Source organism: Bos grunniens, chromosome 16 (assembly GCF_055505025.1).
Source record: "Bos grunniens cultivar Pamir isolate PY7600 chromosome 16, Bosgru_T2T1.0, whole genome shotgun sequence".
Taxonomy (NCBI): Eukaryota; Metazoa; Chordata; class Mammalia; order Artiodactyla; family Bovidae; genus Bos; species Bos grunniens.
The window spans coordinates 28688328-28703757 of NC_141180.1; the positions used below are offsets into that span (position 1 = coordinate 28688328).

Here is a 15430-nt window from a genome sequence, read left to right on the forward strand (position 1 = left end):
ACACTAGTCCCCGGGGGGTGGGGTCAAGCCCTTGCTCTTAAGGACATGTTCCCCCTGGGGTATCCCCGCCCTCAGGCCAGCAGGGCGGCCCCCCAGGCTCACCAGCCCCGTGCCTTGCCCTCAGGAGTACGCAGACAACCTGACCAACAGTGGCGTCCACGGCGCCGTGCTGGTGCTGGAACCCACGTTCAACGCTGAGGCCATGGCCACCGCCCTGGGCATCCCCAGTGGGAAGCACATCCTCCGGAGGCACCTGGCGGAGGAGATGAGCGCCATCTTCCACCCGGCCAAGTGAGTGTGAGCTGCCGGCAGCGGCTTCCGGCTTTGGAAGCAGATGGCTCTGACTTCCGGTTGGTCCTGGCCGCGCCCTTCCTGGGTCCCACTTGTTCCTTTGCGACACAGCATTCTCCTTTTACGGATCCACGCTCAGAGAAGTGAAGTGCTTTAGCCTCAATGTCATAGACTGGAAAGAGGTAAAGGAGGAGCCAATCAGCTTTTGAATAAAGTGTGGTGCTTCCCAGGTGGCTCTAGGGGTGAAGAATCTGCCTGCCAGTGCAGGAGAGGCAAGAGACCCAGGGATGGATCCCAGGGTAGGAAATGGCAAGACACTCCAGTGGAAAATTCTTGCCTGGAAAATTTCATGGACATAGAAACCTGGTGGGCTACAGTCCATGGGGTCGCAAAGAGTCAGACACAACTGATTGCTCACACGTACACACACACGCACACAAACTGGCCATTTAGAGAAGGGAGAAAGGTCGCATGTATGAGGAAGACCATGTGGGTTTGAGCTGAGGCGGATTTGCACTGGCCTAAGAGGTTTACATGGTCATTCCAGTTAGGACTGACATGGGGACAAAGGTTTGGAGACAGGGGTAGGAGTGTTAATGGTGTTTACCATCCAGGTGAGCAGACCATGTCAGCCCTTCTACCCCAGTCTCTTCATCTGAAAAGCGATCAGGGAATAAACACCTGAGCAGATAAACTAGGCCCCTCCCAGTGGTCTCTCTCCTTATGATGACGCGCTCAGGGTTAGATGACCATTCATTGAGCACATGCTGTGTGCTCAGTTACATCCTCATAACAATACTAAGCAGTTTCACAGTCTCTCTTTTATAGATGGAGAAACTTGTTTAAAGGGCCCAAGGTACTTTCCTAAGGTCAAACAACTAGTACGTGGCAGAGCCCAGATTTGTCCTTTATTCTATTAATATGGTATATCATGTTGATTGATGTTCAGACGTTGAATCAACCTTACATTCCAAGGATAAATCCCAATTGGTCGTGGTGGTCATGGTGTATAATCTTTTTATATGTTGCTGGATTAGGTTTGCTAGTATTTTGAGGAAGAATTTTGTATTCATATTTACAAGGGATATTGATCGGTAATTTCCTTGTGATATTTTTGTCCAGTTTTGATATCAGAGTAATACTGGCCTCATAGAATGAGTGGGAAAGCTTTCCCTCCTCCTCTGTGTTTTGGAAGAGTTTATAAAGTATTGGTGTTCATTGTTCTTTAAACATTTGGTAAAACTCATTAATAAAGCCATCTGATCCTAGGCTTTTCTTTGTGGTAAGTTTTTTTTTTTTAATTATTACTAATCCAATCTCTTCATTCATTGTAGACCTGTTTATATTTTCTGTTTCTTCTGAAGTCAGTTTTGGTAGTTTATATATATATTTTTTAGGATCCTAAAATCTTTTTTAGTTGAAATACAGTTGATTTACAATATTGTATATTAGTTTCAGGTGTACACCATAGTGATTCATATATATAAGTATATTCCTTTTTAGATTCTTTTCCCTTATAGATTATTATAAAATATTGAGTATAGTTCCCTGTGCTATAAAGTAGGTCCTTGTTAGTTATCTATTTTGTATAGTAGTATGTATAGTTTATATCTGTCTGAATTTGTTTCATTTAGGTTAGCTAATTTGTTAGCATATACAGTTGATCATATGATCATTTTCTTGTAATCCCTCTTATTTACGTTAAGTTATCTCCTCTTTCAGGCTTCTCAGGTGGCACTAGTGGTAAAGAACCAATGCAGGAGACGTAAGAGCCATGGGTTCCATCCCTGGGTCGGGAAGATCCCCTGGATGAAGTCATGGCAACCCACTCTAGTATTCTTTCCTGGAGAATGCTATGGACAGAGGAGCCTGGCAGGCTACAGTCCATAGGGTTGCACAGAGTCAAACATGACTGAAGCGACTTAGCATGCATGCATCCCCTCTCTCATTCCTAGTTCTAGTAATTTGAGTCATCACTCTTAACTCTTGGTCAGTCTAGCTAAGGTTAGTTTGTTTTGTTAACAGATGCCAGATTTGAGGGCTTTCCAGGTGGTGCTAGTGGTAAAGAACCCGCCTGCCAGTGCAGGAGACACAGGGTCAATCCCTGGGGCAGGAAGATCCCCTGGGGAAGGAAATGGCAGCCCATTTCAGCATTCTTGCCTGAATCCCATGGACAGAGGAGCCTGGCAGACTACTGTCCATAGGGTCACAAAGTGTTGGACATGACTGAAGCAACTTAGCACACCAGATTCAAACTGAGGCTCTATGTGTCAGGCCTGAACACTTAATCCCCAAACTACATGGGGCCTCAGAGAGCAGCTGAGTCACACCCCATGTTATGCAGGTAGAACAAAATTATGCGTCCGTCACAGGGTCCAGGTGCCCTGAGCCGCCTTCCCCCAACAGCAGGCGCATACCCAAGCGGTTCTCATAGACCCTCAAGCAGAATCATCCGTGCTTTTGTGAACTGCAGATGTCCGCATCCCTGACTCAGACCCGCAGGACCAGGATCTTCTGGCAGAGCCCAGGAATCTACATTTTCAGCATTTTAAGCACGCTTAGGTGGTTTTTTATGACAAGCACTCTCTCCTCAGCTAGTAAAGAATCCGCCTGCAATGCGGGAGACCTGGGTTCAATCCCTGTGGAAGACCCCCTGGAGAAGGGAAAGGCTACCCACTCCAGGATTCTGGCCTGGAGAATTCCATGGACTGTATTGTCCATGGAGTTGCAAAGAGTTGGACACAACTGAGCAACTTTCACTTTCACCCTATTCCATGAGCTATGAATCAGTAGGTGAGGAAAAAGGTTTTTCTCCTCAGAATTTTCCACTTTCCTCTACCTTTCTTCTGGAGCCGTGTAATCTGTAGCAAGCTTAAGATATTCTGAGCCCTGGAGGGGTAGGTCTAGCTAAACGTTAGCCATGTGACTAATTTCATAGCTGCAGTCACCATCTGCAGTAGTTTTGGAACCCAAGAAAATAAAGTCCCAGTTTAAAAAAATGGGAAAAAAAAGGAAATACCCAATAATCAGAAAGAGATTTATTAACCCAGAATTTCTACTTAAACCCTTGACCCCCCTCCCATGAGGTATCTAAGCTCAGTGGATGAACACTAGTGGGGATTCTGGAGGGGGGCACAGATAGGGCGGGTTCTTACCTTGTCGGGAGGTCAGAGACTCCTTCAAGAACTAGATGAAGGCAGGTATCAGGATGAAGAGGGAAACTGACTCGGTTTAGGCTCCTCATTTTACCTCTAAGGACTCTGAGGCTGCTCAGGCAGGGAACTAGAAGAACCAGACCTCAAGCTGGTCTCCCTGTTAGGACCTCTTTCCTTGATGCTGCTTCTCTCCGTGAGTCGACATCATGGCTGATGACTCAAAGTCTTCATGTGGGATTTTGGAACCTCGCGGCCCTTTGCTGAGACCTTGCAGTGGGTCAGGGGAGCAGACTTGCAGTTGGCTGGGGGGAGACAAACTCCATGAATTTCTAAGGAAGTTTAGAGCCCAATTCTGTTGGTACAAGAGTCCCCAGCTAAACCAAACACCAGGGAAATAGTGATCCCCAGGCAGGTGGTGAGACACTTGGGAAGGTCTGAGGGGTTTATATTAACCAAGATCTATGGGCTTTGTCTAGGACATGTCTTTCATGGTCTCAGCATCTCATCCTGTCTTCTGCTTTCTTGCTCCTTTTCCTTCTCTGTTGCTGAGAGAAGGGCAGGGCAGCTTTCCAGAGAAAGGGCAGGGCAGGTGGTGCTGGTCTTTTGGGGTGAGTCTTCCCAGAATGATCAGATTGGGTGGAAAGATTCCCGTTTGAGAAAACATCCTGAACCATTGCAATAGGATTACAGACCAACCCAGGACACAATCCCAACTGAATCCCAGGCTGGGTGGACCAGGATGATGGTCATCACGACAACCCTTCACATTAATATCATATGTCATCTTCAACAAATTGCTGTCACATCCCTTGTTTTACTCGCTCCTACTCCTCACGAAGGAAGCTGAGTGAGAAGGAATCATAGCCTCTTTTGATGAATAGGGAAATAGGCTTCAGAGAGGTGCTGTGACCTGCTCGTGACTAGACAGGAGTCCGTCGCAATGCTGTAATCTATCAACCTTTGACCCTCCACCACACTAAGAAGCCTGGAGGGGGGCTAATGATTGCCTGATTCTGCTCCCCAGGAGATGTGACCCCTGATCACATCTGTGACCCCACATCACCCAGTCAATGTGATGCCTGTAGTCACAGGAGGGTAGTCAGCGCAAAGCATCTAGGGAGAGTATAGTCACCATGTGTTAATGTCCCATGACCAGGGAGACAGGAAATATTAGCACCCAGTCCTCCTCCTAGAAAGTTACATTTACCTAGAGTTTATAGGTTCCCATATGACATCATCTTCTCCAGCCTCCTCTCATTGCTATGACACCATATAACCAAAGGGATCAAGGCAGAGCAGGTTCTCACATCATCTCGTGATATCTGCTTTACATGCACTGACTTCTTATTTCTCTTGGTGAACACTGGTTCACTACCAACTCTGTCATAGTTCTGTGCTTAAGTTAAAGAAACAGAGAAATTTTTTTTAAAAGAGAGAGAAATAAACCAGTGGCCCAAAAAGATACAGGAGGCAGCCATGGTATTCCAGAGCATTCACTGGAGCATCACAGGAGCCAGAAGAAAAGCCTTGATGAAGATGCATGACCGTCTCCAGCACTTGCCTGAAGGATGGTATATTCTGTCAGTAACACAAGGTCAGAGCCAAGGGGGATTCAGCCTGTAGTTCATTCAGACTCTGAATATTAGGCCTGAGAAGAGTGGCCTTTAGGCCTCAGACAAGCTTTGCATCTCTCTTGTAAATACCCCTTCCCATCCTGTGGTCTTATGACCCACAGCCCCAAAAAGTGTGCCTTTATATGTCCAAGGATGCAAGAGTCAGCCAACATCTCCCTCCCTTCTCTCCTCCTTCCCCCTCCAGATGCAGTTATAAGGTGAGGTTATCCAACTACCATAACCGTTGGTTGGGCTCTGCCATGGGCCACGCTCAGAACCCAGCACATTGTCACCACCTTTGGAGGTGGGTGCATGAGCCCATTTCACAGATGAGGAAACTGAGACACTGTAGCGAGGTTACACATCGTGCCTGGTAAAAGCTGAGGAGCTGGGATTCAAAGCACCACACTTTGCTGCTTCCCTAAAGAGTAGGAAGGGTGGTCAGAACAACAGAGGACCTGTCCGGCAGTGGTTTCATTGCCCCTGGGCCCTCCCAGGGAACTTTTTTTTTAGATCAGTCTTCATTTGAAACAAAAGTTTACTAGTGGCTCAGGAATTGGGTACATTCAAGGTGGAGTAGCTAGATCCAGAAATTCTGGGTTAATAAGTCTCTTTCTGATTATTGGGTATTTCCTTTTTTTCCCCCATTTTTTTTTAAACTGGGACTTTATTTTCTTGGGTTCCAAAACTACTGCAGATGGTGACTGCAGCTATGAAATTAAAAGGTGCTTGCTCCTTGAAAGAAAAGCTATGAACAACCTAGACAGCACATTAAAAAGCAGAGACATTACTTTGCCAACAAAGGTCCCTCTAGTCAATGCTATGGCTTTTCCAGTAGTCATATATGGATGTGAGAATTGGACCATAAAGAAGGCTGATCACCGAAGAACTGATGCATTTGAACTATGGTGTTGGAGAAGACTCTTGAGCGTCCCTTGGACTGCAAGGAAATCAAACCAGTCAATCCTAGAGGAAATCAGTCCTGAATATTCATTGGAAGGACTGATGCTGAAGCTGAAGCTCCAGTACTTCAGCCACCTGATGCAAAGAGCTGACTCAGTAGAAGAGATCCTGATACTGGGAAAGATTGAAGGCGGGAAGAGAAGGGGATGACAGGATGAGATAGTTGAGTGGCATCACTGACTCAATGGACATGAGTTTGAGCAAGCTCCTGGAGATGGTGATGGACAGGGAGGCCTGGCGTGCTGCAGTCCATGGGGTCACAAAGAGCCAGACACGACTGAGCAACTGAAGAGATAGTCGCTTTACTGTGTTGTGTATAATGAAGTGGATCTGCTGTATTGAGCCTCCATCCCTGAGTGTGACTGGTGAGGCAATGTGAACGCAGTGCCTGAAGCAGAGATGCCTCACGATAACTGGCAGTTCACGTGCCCTGACCTCCCAGGAGCGCTAGAGTGTCTCAGTGAAGCAGTTTCCTCTGCAGTTAGATACATGGGGCTCCGCTTTCTGTCACTTTGCTCCAGTTTTCTCATTAGCCTTTCCGCGGAGAGTGATTTCATTATGAACTCAGACAGACGCAACTCCCAAGCACAGAGAGTAAGAGGCCTTGTCACAGCTCTGCCTCTGGGGCTGGCACATGGCCCAGGTCTGAGAGATCCCAGCAGCAGGCAAAGGGGAATAGTCCTGGGCCACCTGGCAGATTGCCAGAGCTGGAGTGGGAGGGGGCACACTGAGATTTGGGGGCACCCACGGAAGGTGGTGTTTATAATATTCTGCCCCACCCCAACCCAAATGATCACTGAACTGTGAGCCCAGGCCCTGGGGTGGTCAGTGCCTGCAATCATGGCCCTCTGTAAGGAGAGGGCCTGGCAGGACCTTTGGGGGCTGAATTCTGGCTCCTCCTCCATCATCTGAGGTTTTCCAGTTCCCTCATCTTGAAAGGGGAACAGTCACTTATCCTGAACCCTGGGGAGAGTTCAAGGAGCTATCACGTGGGAAGGACCTGGCGTTATGCCCAGCACACAGTAGGCGACCAATTAAGACTCTGTTCTCCCCCACTTCACTCATCTCCACCGAAGCATCTTGCACCTCGTGGGCCTCGTAAACCCTCGTTTAACTGGGTGAGACTCAGCTCTCAGGCCGCCCAGCTGGCAGAGTCTGACTCTCACCCGCCACCTCCTACCTACACAGGATGCCTTTCCAGCGCCCCAGACGCCCTCTGTGTTGACTCAAGAAATTGCATGGAGATGCTCTGTCTTCCAGAAACTTCCCTCATTAAAGTATATCCCTCCAGCATTCTACTCCCTCAAGGTTTGATGGATTGACTAGGAATACTCAGTAAGCCATTTCAAGCCTCCAAGGGCCATAGCCTTGCACTTGACCTAGTCCCTGCAGCATCTGTGTTTTAATCCGCAGGAGGAACAGGGTAGGATTTTAGCCACTGTGGAAAAGCAAGAAGAAAGGTGTTTTAGCATAGTGGGGGCAGCAGCTGCCCTGTGTTCCTCTGTCTACACCACAAAGACGCCACTTTCTGCACAGGGTATGGTCTGTTAAGACCAGAACTGAGTACTGGGCTCCATTGTACAGATGAGGAAATTGAGACCCAGCCAGGGAATCAACTCACACAAGGGCACAGCTAGGGGATGTGCAGTGCCTTGAGCGGGGATTCAAGCCAGGTCTGTACCCCTCAATGCCTGTGTTGGTCACAGCAATTACTCGTGATATGCAGCCCTTCTCAGCATTTTATGTGTGTCCTCTCATTTAATCCTCCAGTGACCTTATAAGAGAAATGTTGTTATTAACCCCACTTCACAGAGTACTCAGCTCAGGGGACATGACTGCTAAGGGGGTGGGGCCAGGCCCCTGATGTAGAGTCCACAGTCTTACATTGATCCCCCAAGGTGGGAAGAAAAAAAGGTCTAGATCTTGTTCCTAGAAGTTCAAGTTCCATCCCTGCCACTGTGTGTCTTATGTATCCTTGGATGAGACATACATCCCCTCTGAACTCCCATCTCTTTTTCAGTGAAAACCCAAAGAAGGGGCTCTGGAGTCCTCCCAAGCTCATGGAATGACTAATATTCCATAAACTGGGCATGGGGGGTTAATGTCCTTCCCACCAGCCAGCAAACAGATTTGGCTGCACGAGTTTAGATTGTCGTGGCTTCTGCAGTTTGAACAGCTTCCCTGCTAGACCCAGGGCCTTCCATCCCCAGGAGGAGGAGAGAGGATGGGTATCAGTGAACATGTCGGTCCCTGACCCACCACAGAGCCAGAACCTCCCTGTGCTGGGGATGCCTTGGTGCCTGGGGACCTGAGAACTCAACTTCATCTGCCATCCAGCAGCCAGTGTGGGTCCCTGCCCAGCACCCTCCCCTCCCTTGAACTTTCTCAGCAGAAGTTACACCACAAGAAGCAGAGCATCTCTGAGGCAGGTGTTAGAAGGTTCATTTCTCTTCGTGTGTCTACTTCCATGGTGGCCCGAGCTAAACCCTGCTGCTCCTGTGAAGCCAGAGCCAATTCCTCTGACATTAAAGTGATAACTGTTAATTTGAATTATTATCATTGTAGCCATTCACTAGATGTTCAGCTCAGCTCCAAAGTACTTTTTAACTAACCTTCCAATCACTTGATGAAGTCGGCTCTAATACCTTCTGTACCTGGCAGCTGGAAGAGTCAAAACTGGAGAAACCCAGCTTTTGAGAGACAAAGTGATGAGCTCAAGGCCACACAGCCAGTAAAGAGGAAAGCCAGGATTTCAATGCAGCTAAAACTTCAAGGAAGATAACTGGACATTAGTGTCTTGGGATTGGCGAGGTTGGCAGGAGAGGTGTGGAAGGCTATGCCCTAGCTGGAGAGAACCCTGCAGGCAAAGAAAGGACAGGAGCCCCAGGGACACTGATGTTCACCCAGAATCTAAAAGAGAAGGAAGGCAAATGGGAGACTAAGTTCCAAACTCCTGGCTCTGAACCAATTTTTTGCCCCAACTCCGTACCCCATACACACTAGCCCTGAGATTCACAGAGTCGGACACGACTGAAGCGACTTAGCAGCAGCAGCAAACTTCTCCCATGAAAGGCCAGGCGGTGAAGATGTTAGCACTTGGGAGCCATATGGTCTGGGTCAAAACAGATTTGATAGCAAAAAGCAACTGTAGTCAACGTGCAAACAAATGGACTAGGTTTCAGTAAAACTTTATTTACAAAATCAGTCCACTGGCCGCATTCGGCCACTGGCTGTAGTTCACCAAGTCCTAGTCTAACAAGCCTTTGATGCTTTTATACAGGGAAGGGGGTGATGGGGGTGACTTCAGACAACAAATCAGTGGGGGACACAGATTTCAAATGCAAAGTGGGGGAAACTTGCCTGATGCTTCTCAAGCTACACCTAATGAGCTGGAATGTGGGGCTTCTCCTGTCATGTCTTGCCTCTCCTGATAGGGTTTGCAGGGTCCTGGGGGCTAAAGAGAGACTTTGGGGTTTTAGACCCCAAAGTCTCTGAGACCCCAAAGTTCAAATCTTGGCTCTGCAAGATTGGCTCACACACTCCAAGCTGTGTGATCCTGGGCAGATTGCTTAACCTCTCTGTGCCCCCTTTTCTCCAGCAGAGATGGAAGCTGGACCTCTAGGTGTGCTGTGAGGATTATGTTTGTAAAGTGCTTAGCTTAGCACAGTGGTGGCACATAGGAGGTACTAAGTGAACCACAGCTGTGGTCATTGTGACCAGTGTGAGTGACTGAGTGACTGTGTCTCTGGGTCGCAGTAGCTGACAGCTCCCCACCTTGCCCACACTGACTTGCAGTGGGTGTCTCCCCAGCTGCACAGGCATCCGGGAAGCAGAGCGATTTGGAACGCCCCCCGGGAGGGCCTCCAGCGTCACCCGGGCAGGAAAGGAGGAGAACAGCGGTGGGATCAAGTACAAGGCTGGCCGGGTAGGTCACTCCATGTGTTTCCCTGGGGGTCCCCCAGCCTTTATGTTGTCTGGGCCCATGTTACCCTTTCCCAGCTCCCCTGGTGGAGCGGTGTTGATGGACCAGGTCACACGCACAGCTGGGAGGAGGGCCCTGGACGCCACCTTCAGGGACCCTCATGATGGTTATTAAGACACACTCAGCCTTGTGGGGCTTTTGACACTGTATCTCAAAGTGCAGGTCTCACCTGCCTGCATAAGACTCACCTAGGCGGCTGCTTAACGTGCAGACTCCAGGACCCACCTGGGCCTCCCGACACTAGAGCCTCTGGGATGAAGGGGACCTGCATGCTGCCAGCCTGCCCAGAGGGTTCCAGTGCACCCCAAACTCTAAGGGCCACTGCCTTAGATTTGGAACTCCAGTGGCCTGACCAAGAGCAGCGGATGAGCCTCTGGTGCATGAGACCATAAGCTTTTGGGCCTCAGAGACAACACAGACTCTTAAACGGAGGTGTGTAGACATAGACAGCAGAAGTAGGTAATTCAAAATTCTTCCATTCGTTCAGATGACAGTTTTGGGTACTAAGTACATCCCAGACATGTCCTGAGCATGGGTGATAAGCATGGATAAATGACCATCCTCACCATTAAGATGCTTTCAGTCTAGAATGTACATTCCCGCTTGGGGGTCCTATCACCCCCAAGGTGGTCAGAATTGGTTCTCAGTGTGGAGGATACAGAAAGTCTTACTCTTTTTATGTGTAAAGCACAGATATACACATGGCCCATAAACACGTGCACAGAGGCCCTGTGGTATGAAAATTTCATGGTGGGGGTGTGATTAGGGAAAAAATATGTAAAAGGTCATCTTTTTAAGGGGGACGACAATGGAAAAAAAGGTTAAGAAACACTGGTCTGGAAAGAAAGGCAGTCCAATAAATAAATAATTACACAGTGCTGTCACAACTACTCCAATAGACATCTGTTCAAAATAAGAGAGAAATATTTATTTCGGGTCCAGCATATCTGATAACAATAGCTACTCTCTGCCAGTGCCGTGAGGCTTCCCATGTGGCTCAGTGGTAAAGAATCCGCCTGTCAATGCAGGAGACACAGGCTGGATCCCTGGGTCAGGAAGATCCCCTGGGAGAGGAAATGGCAACCCACTCCAGTCTTCGTGCCTGGAGAATCCCATGGACAGAGGATCCTGGCGGGCTGCAGTTCGTAGGGTTGCAAAGAGTTGGACATGACTGAGCTTGCGTACATGGCATGGCCAGCACCTTGCTGTGTGCTTCCAAGATGGGATTTCTACTTTTTGCAAAAACTCTGAGAGAAAGGAATTACTAGTTCTATTTTGTAGCTGAGAAAACCGAAGCTTAGAGAAGGCAGGTGACTTGTCTAAGGTCACACAGCTGGGAAGTGGCAGAGCAGGGATCCAAACCCCAGTTTCTGAGTCACCAAAACCCACACTTTTTCTGCCACATCTAGAATATTTCTTCTTGACCTGGGAATGCAGTCAGACCTCACACCCGCACATTCTCACCTCTCTTCCTGCTGAGGAGGAAGAGAGAAACTTTGATGGATAATCAGAAAGACTATACTTGTCCTCACTCTCGGCAACCAACTGCTTCCTTCAGGTTGGGGACACAACATAAGGTTAACTCACAAAAATTCTCCCTTCAGTCTCCCTGAGCAAGGGAGTATTATTACTCATAGAACCACAGAGTGGTTAGGTAAGTTACTCAAGGACACACAGCTGTTGGAGGTACCACATTTCCCAGATCCAAGAACACTCAATTCTTTTTTCTCTTCTTCCTGTCCTTTGTTCTCCTTCCTCTCTTCTCAGCTGCCCTTGGGAAAGATAGGAAGGGGCTTCAGCAACAAAGACCCCGATTTCCACGATGACTATGGCTCTCTTCAAAATGAAGATTGCGGAGACGAGGACTCCCAGGGCAGGCCGGAGCAGTGCCGTCTGGAGGGCTATAATGGCCTGGAGGTCACCAATGTGTAAGGAACAGATGTTCCACCAGACCCAACGCGGAGAGGCCCGGGGAGGAAGGCCATCCTGGGACCGTCACCACTGTACATAGTCAGTTCGGCCTGAGGATGCTCCTCTGGTCCCCAGAAATCTCACAGACTGCCGTGACTTTGAATGGGATCCCCATGGAATGAGGGGGCACCAGACTGCCTTCCTGGAGTGGACTGAGGACTTCCCTGCTTCCTGGAGGAAGACTAGCCCAAAGGACAAATCAGGGTGCCCAGCACCTCCATTATCAAGGCTCTGCCACTGAGTGACTCAGCCACTGAGCAGTCCAAGTGATCCTGGGAGCCTTGAACTAAGCCTCCTGGGTGTAAAGAAGCACAGAGTTCCCCAAGATACCATCCCAAGAGGAGCAGGTAGGACTCTAGCAAGATACACAGAGCCCAGTGGTGGCAATGCCAGGAGCTTGCAAAGCTGGGGGCTCACCATCCTCATGTGGACCCTTCCAGCCAGCCTGGTGGTGGTCTCAGCTCCCACATACATGCCCTCCATGACCGAGAACTTAGCTTCTGACTTGGGGGGTCATTGAATCTCCCTTGGGAGAATGCAAAACAGGAAGGTCATTCAAATCTTAAAAGCCTTGTGTCATGTCAGCGTGGATGTATTGAAGGGCTACCTGGCCCCTCCCCTGGGGAGGGGCTCCACTGCGTGAAGGAGGGCGATGATCCCTGTAGAGGTGGGGCTGAGCAGCAGCCTTCCTAGAAAGTGTGGATACCCCATCATCTGGATGAAGGACATCGTGTCAACAAGACCGGGAATGACTGAGTCTGGACAACTTGTCCCAAGTGTGACGGTAGCAGGGAAATGCCTCTCGTTGTTTACGCGACAGACCTTGTCGTCACCTGGCACGCAGGCGTGCTCCCCAGTGCCCTAACGGAGCTGAGTCTCACCAGGCGCTAAGATGATGGAGGGGACCCCCAGCCTTCCTCTTGACTCTGCTGCTGCTGTGCTGTGTGGCTTATTCCCAGTGGCCTCACCTCTCTGTGCCTCAGCATCTTCATCTACAATACTTCTGGTTCCCTCCTGGGGATGTTGTGAGGATTAACACTTGCTAACATCTGTTACTTTCTATACCCTCTCAGGAGACAGGTGGGAAGTTATGGGATCTGGGATGGGTGTCTCATTTCCCACTTACAACACAGAATTGATACTGTACTTGCTCTCTCCAACTGTTTTGGTTGGAGCAATGTGCACAAGGAGGGCAAGGCATGTTTAATGTGCAAGCTCTCTAGGGCCCCCACGGGACTGGACCCCCAAAAGAGGAAAATCCCACAGCCCTTGAAAACCAGTTTGATTCCTGTGTTCAGACTTGAATTCATTGACCTCATTACTGAGAAATGATTAGGGATGGACAGACAGTATTGGGGTTCCACTTACACTTTGGTTATCAAAGCACATGATTCATTTGGAACCACAGTGCTCGACTTCCAATGAGGCCTTTGGCACCGCCAGTCTATAAAAGGTTTGAATTTCCAGGACTGGAAGCAGGGGTCGGCCTCCAAGAACCATCAAAGCACCTGGTCTTCAACCCAATGAATGATTTCCCCTCAAGGGAAAAGCACAAACCTAGGCCCAGTGAGCTTAAAAATTCCTCCTCCCTGAGGCCAAAGACCATTATAGTCTAAACTTAACAGAAGCACAGCTTTTTAGACAGGCGATGCCCCCTCTGGTCTGAATGTTTGACCTCCTAGGGACACATGTCTGATTCCTGGACCCGAGGAGTGAGGCTCTGGAACCTGACTTGGCTTTGCTGAGGCTCCAAACCCACTATCTTTATGACATTCAGCCACATACATGGGGTTTGAGGCTGCAGTGCTCACAGCCCAGAGAAGGGAGTAAAACCTCCCTCTAACCTGATGCCGCAGGTCACTCCCAGGCCAGCATCCAGGCTGGGTGACTGAGGGCGCCAGGATCTGCCTCTCAGGAAGCAGCAAACCTGAAAGGCAGTGTTTCTCACAAGGTGAGCAGGAATGGCAGACAGGGAGGTGCCTGAATGTGGGTCTGATTATATGAAACCAATGCACTGTTCCCCAACTCAGTCCCACTGGGGACAAGATGGGCAAGTGGACAATTGGGGGGGTCACTGGAAGGAATGGCATTGCCCGAAACATTCTCAGCATTCAGCTCGCAGGCTGGGGCAACAGGGGCAACCTCGGATGCACCTTTTTGTCCAAATGATGCTCTAAGTTCATTCTCACTTGCCCAATTCTCTGTGTCCCTGGAAGTCAGGTGAGCATTTGGAACTGACTTTTCAACATGAGGATGGGTTGGCTGATAAATGAACAAGCTCCACACAAAGTTAAACCAAGAAAAGCTCTGTCTGTTGGAAAAATCCTAAATGTCAACTCTGCTACAAGTGCAGGCAAGAAGAGCAGGTCATGTGGACTCGGCAGAGAGGTTCTGGTAGCTGGTTAGCAAAGGCTGGCAGTGTGGCCACCCGTGGAACATTGACTGGCCACATCCTGTCCAAACAGCCTGGGTCATGGTCTTGGTCCTTAAAGGGTGGTGACATGACACCTGGACCTGGGAACCGTATGCATGTTCTTCTCTGAGAAGTGATGTCACCTGTATCCACGGGTGCTGGCCCTTTCCAAAGAGATAGTTGCTGCCAGAGGTTGGGGAGAACCAGGGTAGGCAGAGACACCCCATATTCCTCCTAGTAGCTGGGGGCTGGAGCCATAAGAAGGCTCAGCTTTCCAACCCTGTGCACCCCTGAAAGGCTCCCTTGTCCTTGGCTGAGCAAGGCCTTTCTCCCATAAATCCATCTGTCTCATCATTGGACCCCAGGGTGAAGGAGGCAGGGAGACACCACAAGAGTACCTGGACCAGATGAAGTTGAGGGGAAGGGCTCTCCCCACAGCCCAGCCAGCATGGAGGGGCCTCCATGGAGGCATGGAGGGGCCTCAGAGCTGTGACCCCAAATCTTGAGGTCACTGAACGGGTCTGGGTCCAGCAGAATGGGATGATTTGGCAAGATGTTCCAAGCCTTGCTCTCCCCCTTCCCATCACAGCCCTTATGTTCTGGACACCATCGCTTCTGCTCTGCCCTTCAGGGTTCCAGTGGGCTCCTGGCAGTTGAGTGGCAAGAAAAAGAAGCCCTATGCAAAATAGCATCTTCTGACACTAACATCCTTCCCAGCAGTTGGCTGATGAGAAGAATTTCCTGAGCCCTAACACCCCCAGGAGTTTTTAGCTGCAAAGGAAACAAGCTGTCCATGAACTAGGATGATGTTCCTGACATTTAATTGCTGGTCATGGCCCCGAATGTCTTCCCAAGAGTGAATTTTAACACTGTAACAATAAATACTACTTCACAGCACTTCACTGATGAGCTGGCCTTTTCCTCTGTGTGTTCTCATCAGTTTTCTCAACAGTCTCTTTGATGGGGGGGTATTAACCCATTTCATAGATGGAGAAACTGAGGCTAAGGTTGAGAAGCTTGTCCAGCTCCAAAAAGCTAAGAC

The 15430-nt window shown here is 49.2% G+C and overlaps 1 protein-coding gene and 1 long non-coding RNA gene across 3 annotated transcripts in view; one reads left to right on the forward strand and one right to left on the reverse strand.

The window, feature by feature from the left end:
- The window catches only part of KAZN (kazrin, periplakin interacting protein), a 1338251-nt gene extending 1322966 nt beyond the window's left edge, over window positions 1–15285 (forward strand). The window contains exons 15-17 of the mRNA XM_086343804.1: window positions 125–291; window positions 9833–9947; window positions 11772–15285. Coding sequence (XP_086199930.1) covers window positions 125–291; window positions 9833–9947; window positions 11772–11936 — 447 coding nt within the window. The 3' untranslated portion in view covers window positions 11937–15285. The remainder of the gene's footprint in view (window positions 1–124; window positions 292–9832; window positions 9948–11771) is intronic.
- The window catches only part of LOC147356419 (uncharacterized), a 33797-nt gene continuing 21721 nt past the window's right edge, over window positions 3355–15430 (reverse strand). Inside the window, exons 3-4 of one of the 2 annotated variants that reach the window (XR_015143241.1) lie at window positions 4654–4842; window positions 3355–3748 (exon numbers count right to left, since the gene is read on the reverse strand). This is a non-coding gene — a long non-coding RNA (uncharacterized LOC147356419). The remainder of the gene's footprint in view (window positions 3749–4653; window positions 4843–15430) is intronic. The other variant, XR_015143242.1, reaches the window with a different exon arrangement.